The sequence below is a fragment of the Ochlerotatus camptorhynchus genome, unplaced genomic scaffold (genome assembly GCF_037179485.1).
Source record: "Ochlerotatus camptorhynchus isolate MF236.1 unplaced genomic scaffold, CSIRO-AGI_Acam_v1.1 ptg000251l, whole genome shotgun sequence".
NCBI classification, from domain to species: Eukaryota; Metazoa; Arthropoda; class Insecta; order Diptera; family Culicidae; genus Ochlerotatus; species Ochlerotatus camptorhynchus.
Window position 1 is genome coordinate 3,816,879 of NW_027040741.1, and position 17,474 is coordinate 3,834,352.

At 39.7% G+C, this 17,474-nt stretch overlaps 2 protein-coding genes across 2 annotated transcripts in view; both read left to right on the top strand.

Moving 5' to 3' along the window:
- LOC135704918 (mucin-2-like) overlaps positions 1–17,474 on the top strand; it is a 418,648-nt gene that overhangs the window by 145,492 nt on the left and 255,682 nt on the right. The gene's annotated exons all lie outside the window — the stretch shown is intronic.
- Positions 1–17,474, top strand: part of LOC135704929 (uncharacterized) — a 37,871-nt gene that overhangs the window by 15,230 nt on the left and 5,167 nt on the right. Inside the window, exon 2 of the mRNA XM_065226475.1 lies at positions 11,704–11,772. Within this exon, the coding sequence (XP_065082547.1) occupies positions 11,704–11,772 (69 nt within the window). The remainder of the gene's footprint in view (positions 1–11,703; positions 11,773–17,474) is intronic.

Consider the following 17,474-nt stretch of genomic DNA (forward strand, 5'->3'; position numbering starts at 1 on the left):
GCATCAGCTCTTGTTCTGTCTAACTCAGTCGTTTCATTCAATATTTCATGAAGATCCGTCCTGGTTTCATCGATACCAATTGCTGTTGTCGTCACGTTTTGGTCTTCGTTTGAATTAATAATAGAACATGGAAAATGCGTTCTCATCATCAGCTCTAACGTTTCATTTGTAGAAGTAGTAACAGAGCCATCCTCTTTTTTCAAAGTGCCCAGACCATTGGAATGATCTTTAGCGAGTATTTTTTGCAACCTAGCAGTTGCTGGAGTATTTTCAATGTTCTCACATGTATGCCTCCAGTGTATCCTCTTTGATCTCCGTATTTCCTTATTATAGGCGGTGAGGGATTCCTTATATTGTTCCCACTGTTGTGTTCGTTTTGCCCTATTGAAAAGCTTCCGGGCTTTTTTACGAAGTTTCTGTAGCCTGTTGTTCCACCAAGGTACATCCCTGTTTGTAGAGCGTTCCTTTTCGATGCAACTCTCATAAAAGGCATGTCGGATCAAATTTGAAAGTTGTTTAGAACTATTCTCAAGTTCTTCACAAGTGTTTAAGTTAATTGCTATCGTGTCTCTTCCTGTCACTAGCTCTGAATTATATAGCTCCCAGTCTGTTTTCCTAGGATCTCTAAAAATTTGTGTGAGCTGTTGACCAGCCTCATATTCAAATAATATTTGCTTGTGATCAGACAAAGATATTTCGTCTGACACATGCCAATTTTTGATTTTGTCTGAGATTATTGGACTACATAAAGTCAAATCAAGAACTTCTTGTCTAATTGCATTTATAAATGTTGGAGCATCTCCTCTGTTACATATATCTATATCATTGTTGGAAATATAATCTAAAAGGTACTCACCTCTGGTATTGATGTCCGTGCTAGCCCATATTGTGTGATGAGCATTTGCATCACATCCAATTATAAATGCCTTATTTTGTTTCTTGCAGTATGAAACAAACGCCGCTACTTCTGGTGGAGGTACATCTCCCAGGTCTCCTGGAAAGTATGCTGAAGCAATATATATTTCCGTTTTCCCGTGAGTTGTTGGAACCTCCATCAGGACCGCAACAATGTCTCTTTTTATAAATTCTGTAATAGGAACTAAATTTACTCTTCCATTTACTAAAATTGCAGCTCTTGGAGCTAATTGCCCTTCATCGTAAATTAACTTACAAGATTTTGTAGGAACTCCTAATATCCCACTTTTATTTGTCCATGGCTCCTGGATAAGGGCAATGTCCAGTTTTCTCTCTGTGAACCTTTTACAAAGTACAGCAGTTGCTCCCTTTGCATGGTGAAGGTTCACTTGAACAAATTTGATTTTATTGTTGTTGAAGTTGTTGTTGTTCACCGCTCGCATGGGGATTTAGTTCTTCCCCAACATTGGTTTTGCGGTTCCCCTTATTTGGATTGTTTTCTGCTTGGATCCCAGTAATTTTGTATCCTGGCTTCAATCCTTGTTTTTGTGGTGTATTCTTTTCTTTTCTTTTGTCACCGACTGTATTTGTAGTGTAGCCAGGAGCATTACGGTTTGTTTTTTTGCTCTCGACACCACTTGGTCCTGGGATTTCGTCAATTTGATCTACGATCATCTTGTCATCGCCAGTGCCTACGTGGGTCTTTTGAGATTTACCATCATCCCTTTGCCCTGGTCTTTCACTACCATCATGTAGATTTCTCTTCTGGAACTTTTTTATTATGTTGGCATTTCCAAACTTGAAATCAAGGATGAATTTACTGTTTTTGATGGAGTTCAAGGATCCTCCGTCGACAGTGAAAACTAGTTCTACATGTTGGTTTTTTACGTTGCGCTGCAGTATCCTCCATGCATCAACAGCCAACCCATCGTTTTGACTTTCTAGGAGAGTCAGAATTTCTTCATTTTTGTCCTCTGAACTCCAAGGGAAGAAACCAATGAGTATTTCAGGACGCGGGATATCCTTTTCATCCACTGCTAACAACTCTGCCCCTGACCAGGGAGTTACTGTAGAAATAATGCTTTTTAGCCAGTCTGCAGTTTCTTTATTTTTACAGACTATGACTAAATAGCCCGATTTGAAAACACAATCGCCAAATTTTGGTTTCAATGGTGCTTTTCGTTGACCTGCTACTTTAGCTAAAATTGCTTTTTGCGTAGCAATTAATTGAGCTGTTGTAAGCTCCATATTCGGGTATCCTTTTGGGAGCACACCCAGCTTCACATACTTCGCAACATCGCTGTAGGATGGGTTGACTTTACCCTCTTTACCTCTAGGAGGTTCTGAGTGTTCTGATCGAAACGCATCAATACGGTTTTGAACCGAACTATTCTTGACTGGAGGTTTACGAGTACCCCAGTTCTGCCGAGCAATTTTAGCGGGTGTTGGATTGCCACTTGTATTTGACCCATTCAGGTCCGAGTTTCGCGGTCGTTTGTATGGATCTGATGGTGTAAGTGGGTTTTTAGTGTTCCCTTAGTTATTCAGCAATTTGAATGCAAGGAATGTTAAATTCAAATTGTGAAAGGACATGACTCAATTCCTATCTCGATTCCTATCTCACGCATTCTCTCCTTCCTTTGTTTCATTACAGAGGGAAATCAGTTCAACTTCGGTTGACGATAAGCTTACTGTGGGTTGTATTGTTGTCTACATTTCCATAAACTAGGAAAAGGTTTCTAGAATTCGATCGTCTATCTGTTCTATAACTATTTCCGAAATTAGCATCCGCGTATCCTTCCAATGTCCTTGTTTTTCATACAAACTGTGTAGAATAAATAGATCTGTTGTTACTTGCAGATATCGAATAATTATCTTCTCCATTCCAATGAACATTTGATGCACAACTTTGGAATCTGCTCAGGATACTTACAGCTGCGCTGATATCGAATCGAAACATTAACCCGTTAACTACTAGAGATCTGTTTCTTTTATCATGTCTTAACAGAAATTGTGGAACTTATATTATGTTTTCAATATCACTAGAATGATCCATGGAATATCCTTAACATCTTATTTCCAAATAACGTGAGAATAATCCTTGGGTTACTCATGAAAAAATTGCGCATTGTCCGAAGGTCAAAAGCGACTTGGGCGTTAACGGGTTAAAGTCAAGTACTGTAAACACCCTAATAAACCTTTATACTTGCCCATTGCACAATCGCATCCATGGGTGTTTTTGTTTTGTCGAAATTTATGTATGGACTCAATATTAGGGACTCACCGGCGCCTGTGGTGCAGTGTTTAGAGTGATTGCCTCTCCCCCTAGCAGGCGTGGATTCAATCCCAGACGGCGATGTCGGGATTTTCTGAGGCATAGCCTCTCAGATCACGGGAAGTAAAGCCGTTGGTCCCCGGTTCATGAGTTGATGGGTCGATAGGTAGGATCCAGGTGTGGGAGCTGCCTGCCTGGCGTCGGTAGCACCTCAGCACGGAAAATAAGATCGACGGAAAACAAATAATGAAAAAAATATATATATATTAGGGACTCTTGACACTAACCCTATTTAGCTTTAGCAAGTGGAATACCGCTGTCGAGAAGCCTTCTCGGATGTTTATATTAAGTGGTTTGCACAAAATGACACGCGGCGTTTGCTTCAGGCAAGTGCGCGTCGCGTTTTCAGCGTCAGGTTTATTCAATCCTTATGGGAGATAACATTGCGGCGTTTCACTCAACGCGGCCGTTCCTTTCACAAACCAAAGGCCCCGAGGAATTTTGTGCAAATGCGCGTTTGAGAAAAATCGAAATGCCGCGCGGTGTATCAAATTGACGGAATCCTACAATACGTCCCAACCATTTGCACACGGTACTCAAATCGGACAATGCCATAAACTGTTGCATTTGCCGGTACTCCTCCGTTGAGCAGTACAGAAGAACGAGTGCCATGTTCTTCATGGCATCAGAATATCGAGCTCCACGGAACTTTCTATTCCTATTATTTTGCAAAACATCAAGAAAAGGATCCTGAAGTGGGTTGGTTGGAAATGCGTTTAATTCCTTCTTTACTTCCTTTAATTCCAACCGTAGTTTGTGGATGCACCTTCAGTTCAGCTTATCGATCTGCCAAGAACACATATCTTATTGGATCGAAAGAATAATCATGATCAATATGCTCGGAAACTTTGTTGAGATTTTCACGGAGTCTGTGTGTCGTTAGAGGAATTTGTGGAGTCGAATCAGAGGAATCGTCGATAACTACCTCTCCCACCACATCTATCAAATGTTCTGGGACAACATCTGCTTCACTGGTTCCATCCGACTCGCTAATTCAACATCGATCGAACTAATGCCATCTAAATGTGAAATTATACTCGCAACGTTTCAAGACAGAAAAGCTGTCGGTAGCAGTCAGCAGATAATGCCTTGTTCAGACTGGAGAGTTATAAAATGTTATAACGGTTGTCAAATAATTGCAACACAGAGACCACCATCAAGATAGCGCTATAACATGTTATAACCACAGAGAACAGACATGGAGGCTCGAACAAAATTTCTCTAAAAACTTGTGTAAAGATTCCTATTTGACTTAAGCGCCACTAACGGCGACTTCCCCACTTAAAAACCCTCTTTGACAACATGATGGCGCTGGCGTTGCACAAATTACACTAGACACTAAGTGCTAGTAGCGCCAAGTGGCAATTTTCAACAGAAAATTTATCGATACTAGCGCCAAATTGGTCGAAAGTGGAAAATTTATAGAGAAAATCAGGAGATGCTAACACCACGTAACGGCGACGTTCCCACTTATTTTACACAAGTTTCTGACCGAGCTTGAACGTCTGTTCTCTGTGTTATAACTCTGTACTCTGAACGTGCTATAAGAACAGTTTATAATATATTACTCAGTTGCCACAAACGAGATCCAGATGCCTAACTGAAGTCGATGTAGTTCTAACTAGTTTTCAATCCCACAAGTAGGCTTACTCAGATCGGGCTTTCCACTGCCGTTTCGCTGTCTTGCGCTTGGGCCCCTGAATTTGGCAAAGCGGATTAATGGAGTCGTCATCCTGGAAGGGATTGCTGCAAATAACCGACTCCTTCGAGAATTTCGTGACACCGCAGACGTTAATCCATTTCTCGAAGTCTCTTGAGCTAGAACCAAAGAAAATATCATTCAAATGTTCATCAAAAAACAACAGCTAGAGAAATACCTGTTTTTGACTAGAACCTTGTGAAACATTTTTGAGCTTGGACCGGAAGCAGCACTTCACCCGTTGACCGACATTCTCAGTCAGGCGTCACATTTTTGTTGTCAGTTTCTTTTCCGAAGTGCTTATTGGAATCAATTGCCAGTAAACATCGAATCTAACAAATCCATGGCAGGTTTCAGACGGAACTTCACCAACATACTATAATACTATAATGCATGAATATTAGAATAAAGCACTATGGCTGAATTGCCTTTCCCAAATTGTATCAATTTATAGAATAAAAGAAGACTTCATCCTTACGTTTCGTGTCAATATTTTTGGGTGAAAGGGTTGAGTACGTTGTATTATACCTAAGATAATTAAAACATAGATTTACATGTACACCTTGTGTTTTGCATATTCAAATGGAAGGACGAAGTCCACCATCCAGATAGCAAATTTCGTGAAATCACTTGACGCGAATCCTGTTGACATGGATATAACCTATATCTGGTTAAGACGTAATGATTTTCGAACCAGTTTTTACTGTTATTTTAAGAAGGAATTGTATTGTATTGTAATTTGTGCGAAAATTCAACCGTTTTTTTTTACTGAAATAACTACATGATTATGCGACAAATACGTATTTTTTTTTATTATTATTATTTAGTTCTCATCAATTATTTATTCAAAACAAACAAAATTATCAACTGGGAAATTAAATCATCAAAGATATGCTATTGAATCGTCTTTTCTTAATTTTCAACTGCGCATGTTTTTCAAACTGAATGAATTGATCAGCTTAGATTTAATATTTGGATCTAAGAAAAGAATCGAGAGCATAGTATCCTGAACATTAAGTATTTCATCTTTCACTAGTTGCATATGATCTGTAAAACTTTTGATCAGCGCATGTAAATATTGATATAACTTATGAATATACTTTCCTGTTGACTTGAACTGCAGAGTAATGTGAACTTAGCAAAACCAGAGTATAAGCTTCATTTTATCTGCTGCGTTGTAGCTGCAAAACTTAGCGTAACATCTCATTTCAACTGGTTACGAGAAACGAAAAACGAACAACTAGGTACTGTCGTTAGAGTATGCACTGATTTGCTTTGTTTAACAACTTGACACCGAGGGGTGAATGCAATGTGTCTTCGCCAGACTTAGTTTATAACATATCATCAAGTTTAAATCAGAATCCAGTATGAATTATGCATTAGCAATTAATTTTCCATGACGCTAATGGAAAGGCAGTGGTGGTACATATGCCGCTTGTAGGGGGCATCGTTCAATACGTACGAGCGTAAGATTTACCACTAGACGTGCCAGATAATGATCTAAAGTTGGTGCTGGGGAAATATGGGAAAGTGAAGTGTCGGGAAGAAATTCCCTGCAGAGTTGCACATCGACATGTACACATGTGTGCGAGGTGTATATTTACATAGACGTGTAAATCTCCCGTGTAAATCTCCTTACTCGTTGCATTTCCTAAATCGGAAAGGGAAGACCCGGATGGAACCAGAAAAGTAACGCCTAAGAAAGGTAAAAATCGTTTCATTTTGCACTTACTACTCACTCACACGCATACAACATCAGAAACGAGTAGTAGCTTGTGCGAGTTGCACTGATTACGTTCGTATTCTCATTGCTTCTATTTTCTTCAATGAACGCAGAATTGAGCAAAACATACAGCTGAGCGTTAATGCGAGGTTAAATTCGATTCAATTATAATAGACGACGATCTTCAGCTCTTGATCCGGTTATCTGGTGGGACTTACAAAAACAAATTAAAAAACGATTCTCTGCCCTGAGGAACAAAGTTTTGAAAATAATGTTTCTAAATTAGACCCGAGTTCCAAACCTTTTGGAAACTCACAAAAAATTTTAAAAAACCTCAAAAGCCAATTCCAGCGCTTAAAGAAGGTGGTAAAATTTTGATCACAAATTTGGAAAAAGCTCAGAAACTTGCTAAGCAATTCGAGAGTTCCCATAATTTCAGTTTGGGTCTTACTAGTCCTATTGAGAATCAGGTTGCTCGGGATTATCTGAACATTTTCTCTCGGGAAAATATTTTTGATGATTCCTGGGGACTGATTTGGACGAAGTAAGGTCTATAACTAAAAAGTTTCATAATATGAAAGCTCCAGGTGATGATGGAATTTTCTATATCCTCATTAAAAAACTCCCAGAGAGTACCTTGTCTTTCTTGGTAAATTTTTTTAACAGATGTTTCCATTTGGCATACTTTCCTGATAAATGGAAAAATGCAAAAGTTGTTCCAATTTTGAAGCCGGATAAAAATCCAGCGGAAGCTTCTAGCTACCGTCCAATAAGTTTGCTTTCTTCAATAAGTAAACTTTTTGAAAAGATAATTTTTAATAGAATGATGCTTCACATCAATACTAACTCAATTTTTGCAGATGAGCAGTTTGGATTTCGCCATGGGCATTCAACTACTCATCAACTCTTAAGAGTTACCAATTTAATTCGTTCAAACAAATCTGGAGGCCACTCAACTGGAGTTGCTCTTCTAGACATAGAAAAAAGCATTCGTCAGTGTTTGGCACAAAGGTTTGATTGCTAAATTGAAAAAGTTTAATTATCCACTTTATATTATGAAATTAGTTCAAAATTATTCAACTGACAGAACTCTGCAGGTAAATTATCAAAATTCCAAATCTAATCGTCTACCTGTTACAGCAGGAGTTCCTCAGGGTTAGCATTCTTGGGCCTATATTGTATAACATTTTCATTTCGGACCTTCCTGATTTGCCTCAGGATTGCAACAAATCTTTGTTCGCTGATGACACAGGCATTTCCGCTAAAGGAAGAAGTCTTCGTGTTATTTGCAGCAGACTGCAGAAAAGTTTAGATATTTTCTCTTCTTATTTACAAAAATGGAAGATTTCTCCTAACGCTTCCAAAACTCAACTTATAATATTTCCACATAAGCCTAGAGCTTCGTTTTTGAAACATAGTAGTAGTCACATAGTCACTATGAACGGAGTTCCAATTTCCTGGTCAAACCAAGTGAAATATCTTGGATTAATACTTGACCAAAACTTAACTTTTAAAGATCACATTGAGGGCATTCAAGCTAAATGTAACAAATATATAAAATGTTTGTATCCTCTTATAAACAGGAAATCCAAACTTTGCCTGACGAATAAACTTCTAATATTTAAACAAGTTTTTAGACCGGCCATGCTTTACGCTGTGCCAATATGGTCTTGTTGTTGCACTACCAGGAAAAAAGCACTTCAAAGGATTCAGAACAAAGTTCTGAAGATGATTTTGAAGTTGCCTCCCTGGTATAGTACTACCGAAAAACAAAGAATTCCAAATGTTGAGAATTTAGAACAGATGTCCAACAAAATAATTAATAATTTCAGGCAAAAATCCTTGCAATCCTCAATTGCAACGATTAATTCTCTTTATACTTAGATAAGATTTAGTTTTAGTTTTTAGTTTTAAGATATCAATTGTTATACTGACATGCAGGTTTAAAAAACCTGTTTAAAATACTGAATTGCCAAGACAGGAACAATGTAAAAATACTTAAAGGGTGTCCACGATGAAATTGCCACACTATGAAATTGCCACACTATGAAATTGCTCTAACTTTTTAACCGTTGGGTAGAATTTAATGAAAATTTGGGTGGATTTAGTTCATAGTGCATTATTTACATCCTGCAAGTTTTAAAGTCCTGTGATCAAAACTCGCGGAAATGGAGTCGAAAGAACAGCTCGTGCGTAATAAAATCTTGCGCATTCATCACGAGAACAAGGATCTCTCGCATCGTTCCATCGCTAAAACGTTGGGAATCGCGAATTCCACGGTGTCGCGAGTGATTAAGCGGTTCGAGGAACGGTTGACCACCGATCGGAAGCCCAGAAGTGAAGGAAAAAGTATTCCGTACAACACCAAAAATCACAACCGCGTAGTTGGGGCCTTCAACCGAAATCCGAACGCCTCCGTTAGGGATGTGGCTAAGAAGGACAGGTGTACATAAATAAGTGCCTCCAGAAGCAGCTGCTTCCTCTCCTGAAGGCCCACAACGTCCCAACAATCTTCTGGCCGGATTTGGCCTCATGCCACTACTCCAAGGACGTGCTGAAGTGGTATGCGGACAATAAGGTCAATTTCGTGCCGAAAATGTTCAACCCTCCCAACACTCCGGAGCTCCGCCCCATCGAGAAGTACTGGGCGATTATGAAGCAGCACCTTCTTAAACGACCTAATCACTACCTTAGACAGTCGAGGAACTGAAGAAAGTATGGGTTTACATGCAAAAAACGGTTGATTCACAGGTTGTGCAGAATCTTATGGCCGGGGTTAAGGCCAAGGTGCGGGCATTTGCGTATGGACTGTAAATAAAATACGAGTAAAATGGTAAAATGAAGTTTAATAGTTATTTCTCAATCCCTGAAAATTTGATGGCAATCGGATGAAAACTCGAATTTTGCGAATCAATTTTGTGTGTGGCAATTTCATCGTGGACACCCTTTAGATATATATCATAACAATTAAGGCTGGTAAGTTACTGTAGTAAGTAGAGCACCTAGGTTAAAATTAAATGTAATTTATTTTGAATTTGAAACAAATAAAGAGTTAAAAAAAAATACAGCTGAGCGTAACATGAATGATTTTGAGTGTAGTAGTGTGGATGATTCCTCACTTATTATTCGTTGCAAGCTGAGCCTTTTCCGATTGCTTTCTGTGAGTAAGCATTTTGCAGAAGGAATCACGTTTTATTTACTAGCTTTATACATAAATTGACACATTTAATTTGGTTTGTAGGTGAGGATGGCTTTTTGTTTCTGTGGTGCTCGCACGAGTGAATGAATTTTCCTATGCTTTGGTAGCACCATTACGATGAAGCGGTAGAGGTGCTTGATCCCCAATGGCCGAGGAGAGCAACAGAGATCAATCGAGTGAAAATGAAATAGAGAAAAAGCAGCAAAAACCCGGTTTAAGTACGCGAATGATGAGGTTCTTAAGGGGGAGCTCTCCGCTCTGAAAAAAATAATTACGTTTTGATTTTTCTAAAAATATTGAAAAAAGGTATCAAAAATCAAAAAAAAAAAAATCAAATTTTTTCTAATTTTTCAAAGAAAATTTATGGCGTAAATTTGAACTCAAAAAACCACAAAACATCGACTTTTCGGTTTTGCTGAGGGTCTCATTTTTTATGGTGAGATAGAAAAAAAATATTTTTGCATGTAATTTTTGACAAAAACTTAGCTGATTTTCTTGGATTTGTGATAATTTTTCCCAATATTTTTTGAAAAATGAAAACGCACCGAAAATATTTTTTTTTATTTTCGGGCCGGTAAACTTCCCCTTAAGAAGTCTTATGGAAGATGAGGTCCATTAGAAGAATTATGAAAGATACAAGAAAGTAAAGTAGAGGGGAACAGAAGATCAAAGGACGAAATCGCGAGGATGGACGAAAACCGCAATATAGTCACCGTCCAGGATGAAGAACTGAAAATAATATGCATTCTATATTTTTTTTTGTATTCATTGTTATCGGCTCTGTTGTATTTACGACATTTGAGCCTACAAAATAAACTTAAATAAAACACTGGCAATAGTCGCACCTCGGTTGTACCTCATCGGTTACAATAGCGTCACTGCACAATGGTAAAATTATCCAATCTTACAAATGAACTTAATGCGACATGCAATTTATTGATCGATGGTAATTTAGCATTTCTATAGACGAAATAACTAAACAGGAAATGCGGTAAAATCAACGTTTTGAAAAGTCTTGTTTTGGTAGCAACGACAAAAAAGTCTCCTTAAAATTGTATCACTCTTACTCAACTACAGCGCTTGTTTTTGCCCCATCTTACTCTATGCCAATTAGTATACACCTTTGGTAACATGTTCATTAGATTAGATTCTTTATTATCTCTCCATGGGACATCTTCTTTAAATGAGAACTAATTGACTGCCCCTAAGCAAAATGTTTGCGTGAGTAATAAATTTGTCGGTTTTGCTAACTTATTATAGTCGATGAGTAACCGAAAACGTGTAAGAAAGAAAATCAGTGCGCACAAATCCAGTTTAAACGGTAAACCCAACCGACGACGACGACGTCCTTGACCATGACGATTGTTCCTCTGGGTCTGTGTGATGGTAAAAAAATGTCCAAGACTCATCTATTTTTACAAGTTAGGTGCTGACATGTTTCGCTTCTAACGGCAGTTTCAATGTTCTTAGCTCGACTCATTGTTGATATTTTTAAGCAGGTACCGCTTTAAACTTTACATTGATGCATCCATGTGCTACGAATGTTTTAAGATTGATTTTATTAATTAAAGGTTTCTTATAACTTAGTTGAAAATCTTAAATCTGTACCATTTTTGCTAACCTATACAAAAAATACAATCGACTCATATCGAAATGCTATGGTGTGTCTGATGATGTTTTCGATTTCATTCAGCTCGCCTCAGATGAATGGGGCCGATGTTTATCTTGCTTCCTTCTTGTTCGACGCCTTGCTGTGACTCAATGCTGCAATGTTATTTACGTTTCTCGTTTTCTACATCTTCTTATTCTTTTTTTTTTCATTGCCATTATAGGTCAGTAGAGTTGACGAAGAATCACCGGCTGAAGTGACCGGCTTGAAGGCCGGCGACTGCGTGTTGGAGGTAAGATGATGTGGGCTCCAATGTAGCAATAACCTGATCGATGTGAGCGCCTACCAGTATGCCATGTTTTTCCATTGGAGAGCCCAAAGGCGTATCTAGTTCAGAAGTGTCAAGAATGAGATATTTTCAATAAATCATGGCACGAAAAAGCCTCTTCTAATCAAAATTTCTAAGGAAACTGGAATGCCGTTTCAGGAAAAAATGTAAATTTTTAAAAAATCTCACAATTTTGGTCAATAAATGAAAAAAAAAAGAATACTAGGGACCCTAGTCTAGTCTAGGGTAGGTGTTCCAGTAATAGTGGTGTACCTAAAGTTGCGGTATGGAGGTTGTGCTGTAATAGTGAGGAGGACCCGGATAAGATTATTTTTCATCGGTAGCTGAATCAACGCATTCCACTATTATAGGAACCAAAGTTAGCAACTGCCACAACTACTGGAACAGTGGTCCTATTAATGGAGGATGAGTTTTCTAAAATTGTATAATATTTTTCAATCGAAATAGAGGTTGAAAATTGTGTGTACATCGTATATTTATTGTTCAATTAATAAATTGGCTCAGTAACTCCACTACTGGCTCACCCACCCTAATCATTTTTAAGGTTCAGCAATTTTCCCTAACACGTTCTCGGTTGTTTTTTAAGGTTCTATAATATTTGATGATTTAAATGAATAAATCTCTGAAAGATACTAATAATTGCATACCATTCGAGATGGAAACATCGGAGCTTTCATGTGGCACGTTTAGATATTTTGACGGTCATATTGAAATTAGCCGCCATATTGATTTTTTTTTTCGAAGAAACACTTAAGCTTACCTTTCATCAATTTAAAACCTAAGCATGTAATTTGAAAACTGAGACTTTTTCCTGTAAGATATATACCAAGCTATGTCAATTTTGTCGCTGACGGCATTACGATAAGAAGAGTCGTTTTCATACTATGAATTATAGAAAAATATCGAAAACGCCATTTGAAAAATAAGGCGCTAGTCATAATGGTCAAATTCCAGTACAAACTTGGTTCAACCCTATTGAATAATTATGCAAATTTTCATGGAATTTAGAGAGGGTAAAGATTGATCGATTTGTCACTTAGCGTGAATTTCATCTTTGGTAAACTCAGTGCAACCTGATTATCTAGTTTTAAGTTTACAGTTGACCAGTTTCAAGCTAAATTCAGCGATCTTCTATGATTTGCATCCAACCGTGCATATTTTTTTTTGTTTTGAGAACTCATTCACATGTGTATCATTTTGAATCATGCAAGATGGCAGCCCCATCTACACAATAACCCGAGCGTCTGTCCACCAGGAGGTGCGGCTCAAACAGCGTCTGTCTGGCATCCAGCGGCTGAAACATGAAATGTTGAATCGTGTCAACTAAACCTAAGATGGAAGCCCCATCAACACGATGTAGGTATCGCGACCTTGGTAGGGTAGCATACTGAATTATAAAAATACTTAGAAAAATGAAGTAAGAAGAAGAAAAAACGAACGGAATTTTCGGCAACTGACCCAAGGGAACGAAATAAGGACAATGAATGGAAACTCTGTTCTTGGAATGTCAGAACATTAAATGAACCTGTACGAGTGGGCCTTCTGGCCCGTGAACTGCAAAAGGTGAATGTGAGTGTGGCTGCTATTCAAGAAGTACGGTGGCTTAGATCTGGAGAACGTGAATTCAGGGCGGCAGATCCTATCGCCAACACATCGTTCAAATACCATATCTACTACATCGATGGCGATAGAGCAGAACACAGAGTTGGTTTCGTAGTGATTGGGAAACAGATGAAGCGGGTTATGCGATGGAAACCGGTTAGCGAGCGCATCTGCGTTTTGAGGATTCGTGGCAAATTCTTCAATTACAGCCTGATCAACATCTACGCACCGACTTACGATAAATCCGATGACGTGAAGGACGCGTTTTATGAAAGCCTGGATAAAACCTATGATGAGTGCCCTAAACACGACGCGAAGATTGTCATCGGAGATGCAAACGCGCAGGTCGGAAGAGAGGAATTCCTTCGCCTAATCATTGGAACAGAGAGCCTTCACTCTGCAACGAGTGATAATGGCCTGAAGCTAATAAACTTCGCTGCTGCTCGTGATATGGCCATCAGTAGCACAAACTTTGCACGCAAGGATATCCGAAAGCACACCTGGATACACCCTAATGGCGAAACTTGCTCCCACGTATTGGTGGATGGTCAGCATTTCTCGGATGTCGTAGATGTCAGGACCTTCAGGGGTCCTAATACGACTCGGATCGCTACCTCGTTGTTGCGAAAATTCGAGCGCGTCTATCGACCGTTACGAATTCGAGAAACCGGAGATCGATGCGTTTCAACATCCAGCGTTTGACAGTAGATGGTGTTGCTGCAGAGTATCACCAGAAGCTGAATGAACGGATAGCGGAAATCAACGTGAACGAGAATCTCAACAATCTGTGGGAAGCTGTCCACGGAGCGGTAAGCACAACAGCACGAGCGGTGATAGGTACAGATCAGAGGCGCCCCTGGAACGGGTGATTTGACGAGGAGTGCCAGCGAGTGACAGAGGAGAAGAACGTCGCCAGAAGCCGGATGTTGGTGTCTGGTACCCGTCAGAACAGAGAGCGGTACAGGGTAGCAAGGTCAGCCGAGAAACGAACCCATCGCAGGAAAAAAAAGGCAGTACGAGGAACGCGTTATTGCTGAGGCGCAAGAAAGTATGGAGCAGAATGATATGCGAAGGTTTTACGCAACTGTCAATGGCGTGAGGAGTAAGACAGTGCCGTCTCCCGCCATGTGCAATGACCGTGAAGGTAATCGGCTGACAGATAAAACGATGGTAGCTGCCAGGTGGAAGGAGTACTTCGAGACGTTGCTGAACGGAGAGAACGAGAAAGCATCTACAAACAGAACACACATCGACGACGATGGTCAAGCTGTGGAACCACCAACGCTACAAGAGGTGAAAAAGGCGATACGAGAGCTGAAAAACAGTAAGGCTGCGGGGAAGGACGAGCTCCCGGCCGAACTTCTCAAACACGGAAGTGAGCAGCTGCACCAGATGATCCACCGTATACTGCTCAAGATATGGGAGGAGGAGTAATTGCCCACTAGTTGGTTGGATGGTCTCGGGAGGGACACAGACTGGAGTGCGCCAATTACAGAGGAATCACGCTTCAGAATTCGGCGTACAAAATATTATCACGTGTTCTGTTCAACAGATTGAGACCGCTTGAGGAATCCTTCGTCGGTGAATACCAGGCTGATAAACGACGGATCAAATGTTTACCCTGCGTCAAACCCTTGAGAAGTTCCGGGAAAACAACTTGCAGACTCATCATCTGTTCATAGATTTCAAGGCAGCGTACGATTCAGTAAAGATAAACGAGCTATGGCAGATAATGCAAGAAAACGGTTTTCCGACGAAACTAATTAGGCTGATTCGTGCAACGCTTGATGGTTCAAAATCATGTGTACGGGTTGCAGACGAGATTTCGGCCTCGTTCGGTTGAAGCAGGGAGATGCTCTTTCGAACTTGCTATTCAACATCGCCCTCGAAGGAGCGATTAGGAGAGCTGGCGTGCAGAGGAACGGTACCATCATCACAAAGTCGCACATGCTCCTTGGTTTTGCGGACGACATCGACATCATCGGAATCGACCGTAGAGCAGTGGAAGAGGCGTTCGCGCCTTTTAAGAGGGAGACAGCGAGGATTGGTCTCACGATAAATTCTACCAAAACGAAGTACATGGTCGCCGGTAGAAAGCGTGGGAGCAATAGTGGTGTTGGTAGTGAAGTGGTGCTAGATGGCAAAAAATTTGAAGTTGTGGACGAATTTGCTTATCTTGGTACTTTAGTGACGTGCGATAATGATGTTACCCGCGAGGTGAAAAGGCGTATTGCAGCCGCGAACAGGGCTTTCTACGGGTTGCGTAGCCAGCTGAAGTCCCGCAGCTTGCGTACGAAAACGAAATTTGGGCTGTACAAGATGTTGATTCTGCCGGTAGCCTTTTATGACCACGAATCGTGGGCATTGAAAGAGGCCGATCGGAGAGCTGCGAACAATACTCGGCGGTAAACTGGAAAATGGCATCTGGCGGCGTCGAATGAATCACGAGTTGTACCAAGTATATAACGCCATGGATATTGTGAAGCTTATAAAACACGGCAGGCTACAGTGGGCTGGGCATGTGGCACGAATGCCGGAAGAGCGTCAAGCGAAGTCAATATTCAGCAGGGAACCCGGAAGAGGACGTCGGCTTCGGGGTAGGCCACGCACGCGTTGGGTTTGTGCAGTTGAGGAGGACATTAGGTCCTTGAACGTCCAAGGCGACTGGAAGCGATTGGCTCAGGACCGAGACCAATGGAGACGGTTACTTCGTTCGGCGCAGATTTGAATTCAACGAGTCGTCACCCATCAGGTATCAGGTAGGTTTCTTTAAAAAATTCGAAAAAATGTAATTTATTTAGATTTTTGATATCTTTTCCCGATAATTTTAGAAAAATCGAGACTCATTTTTTTTTGGAGCGGTATGCTTCCCATTAAGAAGATTCTAACAGAGGCTTCCACGTGCAGTTTCTTAAGAAGATTCTTAAAGAAGCTTCATAGCCCGTCACTCCGCTCATCTGGCTAAAATAGACACAGACAGGACAGTAAATCTGAGTAGTTACGCAGTTAAACAGCATTTTTTTCAGGATTTAGAGCATTTCATCGTTTTAATATTACGTTTTCATAGTTGCCATTTTCTGAGCAAAAATGTCAAAATTTTTGTATCAAAAGTAACAGTTATTTTTTACAAAACTTGCTGTTTTATGATTTTGGGAATTCATAAAACATAACATTTTTCGTATGTTTTTAATTGAAAAATATTTAAAAAATAGTTGGGAGGGATATTTTCTGCTTAAATTTTTTTTACCGTGTGTACATTTTCTACAAAAGCTTTATTTTATCTCTCAGCCGTCAATTCGATTAGCAGTCACGATTCCGTGCTATGTATTAAAAAAAAACAAACATCCACGTTTTTTCAAAACATTCAAAATGGCTTAAAAGTGGCAAACATTTGAATAATTTCTCACAACAAACAATTATGCAAAGTTTCATGCAAATCGGAGGAGGTCGCGTTTGAAATCCATTTGTTTTTGCTTTTTGGAATGGAACTACTCAGATGCAGGAAGTATATTTGAAATACGTGAGCTTGAGATTTTATGCCTTATGTCCATTGTGCCTAACTATAACTAAAACGGTTAAAAATCTAGTTTTGATTAGCCTCCCAAAACTTATTTGGTTAGAAACTGACTTGGCACAAACCATTTGAAACTTATATGGGAGTTACTATGGACAAACCAATTTTTTTGTTCAGTGTCTTCTAGTATTTTTCTTTATCACACATTTAAAAAGTTCTACATTTATGCTTAGGGGAATTTATCTCAGCTACAACTTTGGGCAAGATCTTTTTTCAGCCAAATGTCAAATTAAATAGTTATTAACTGTTTAGGAGATTGATAACAGGATCAAGTAGCTGTTTTGGGGGCAACACTGTATTGTGCAGTGTGACATAGTAGCAATGTTTGTGCTCTATTCTACGCGCCAGAAACACCAATGTTCCCTGCTGATGAGTTGATTGTGCATAACCATAAGAAATCAGTGACTTGAATCATAAATCACTCTTGTTCCTTACATTTTAGCGTTAAACGGTTGGAGCTGAGAAAATT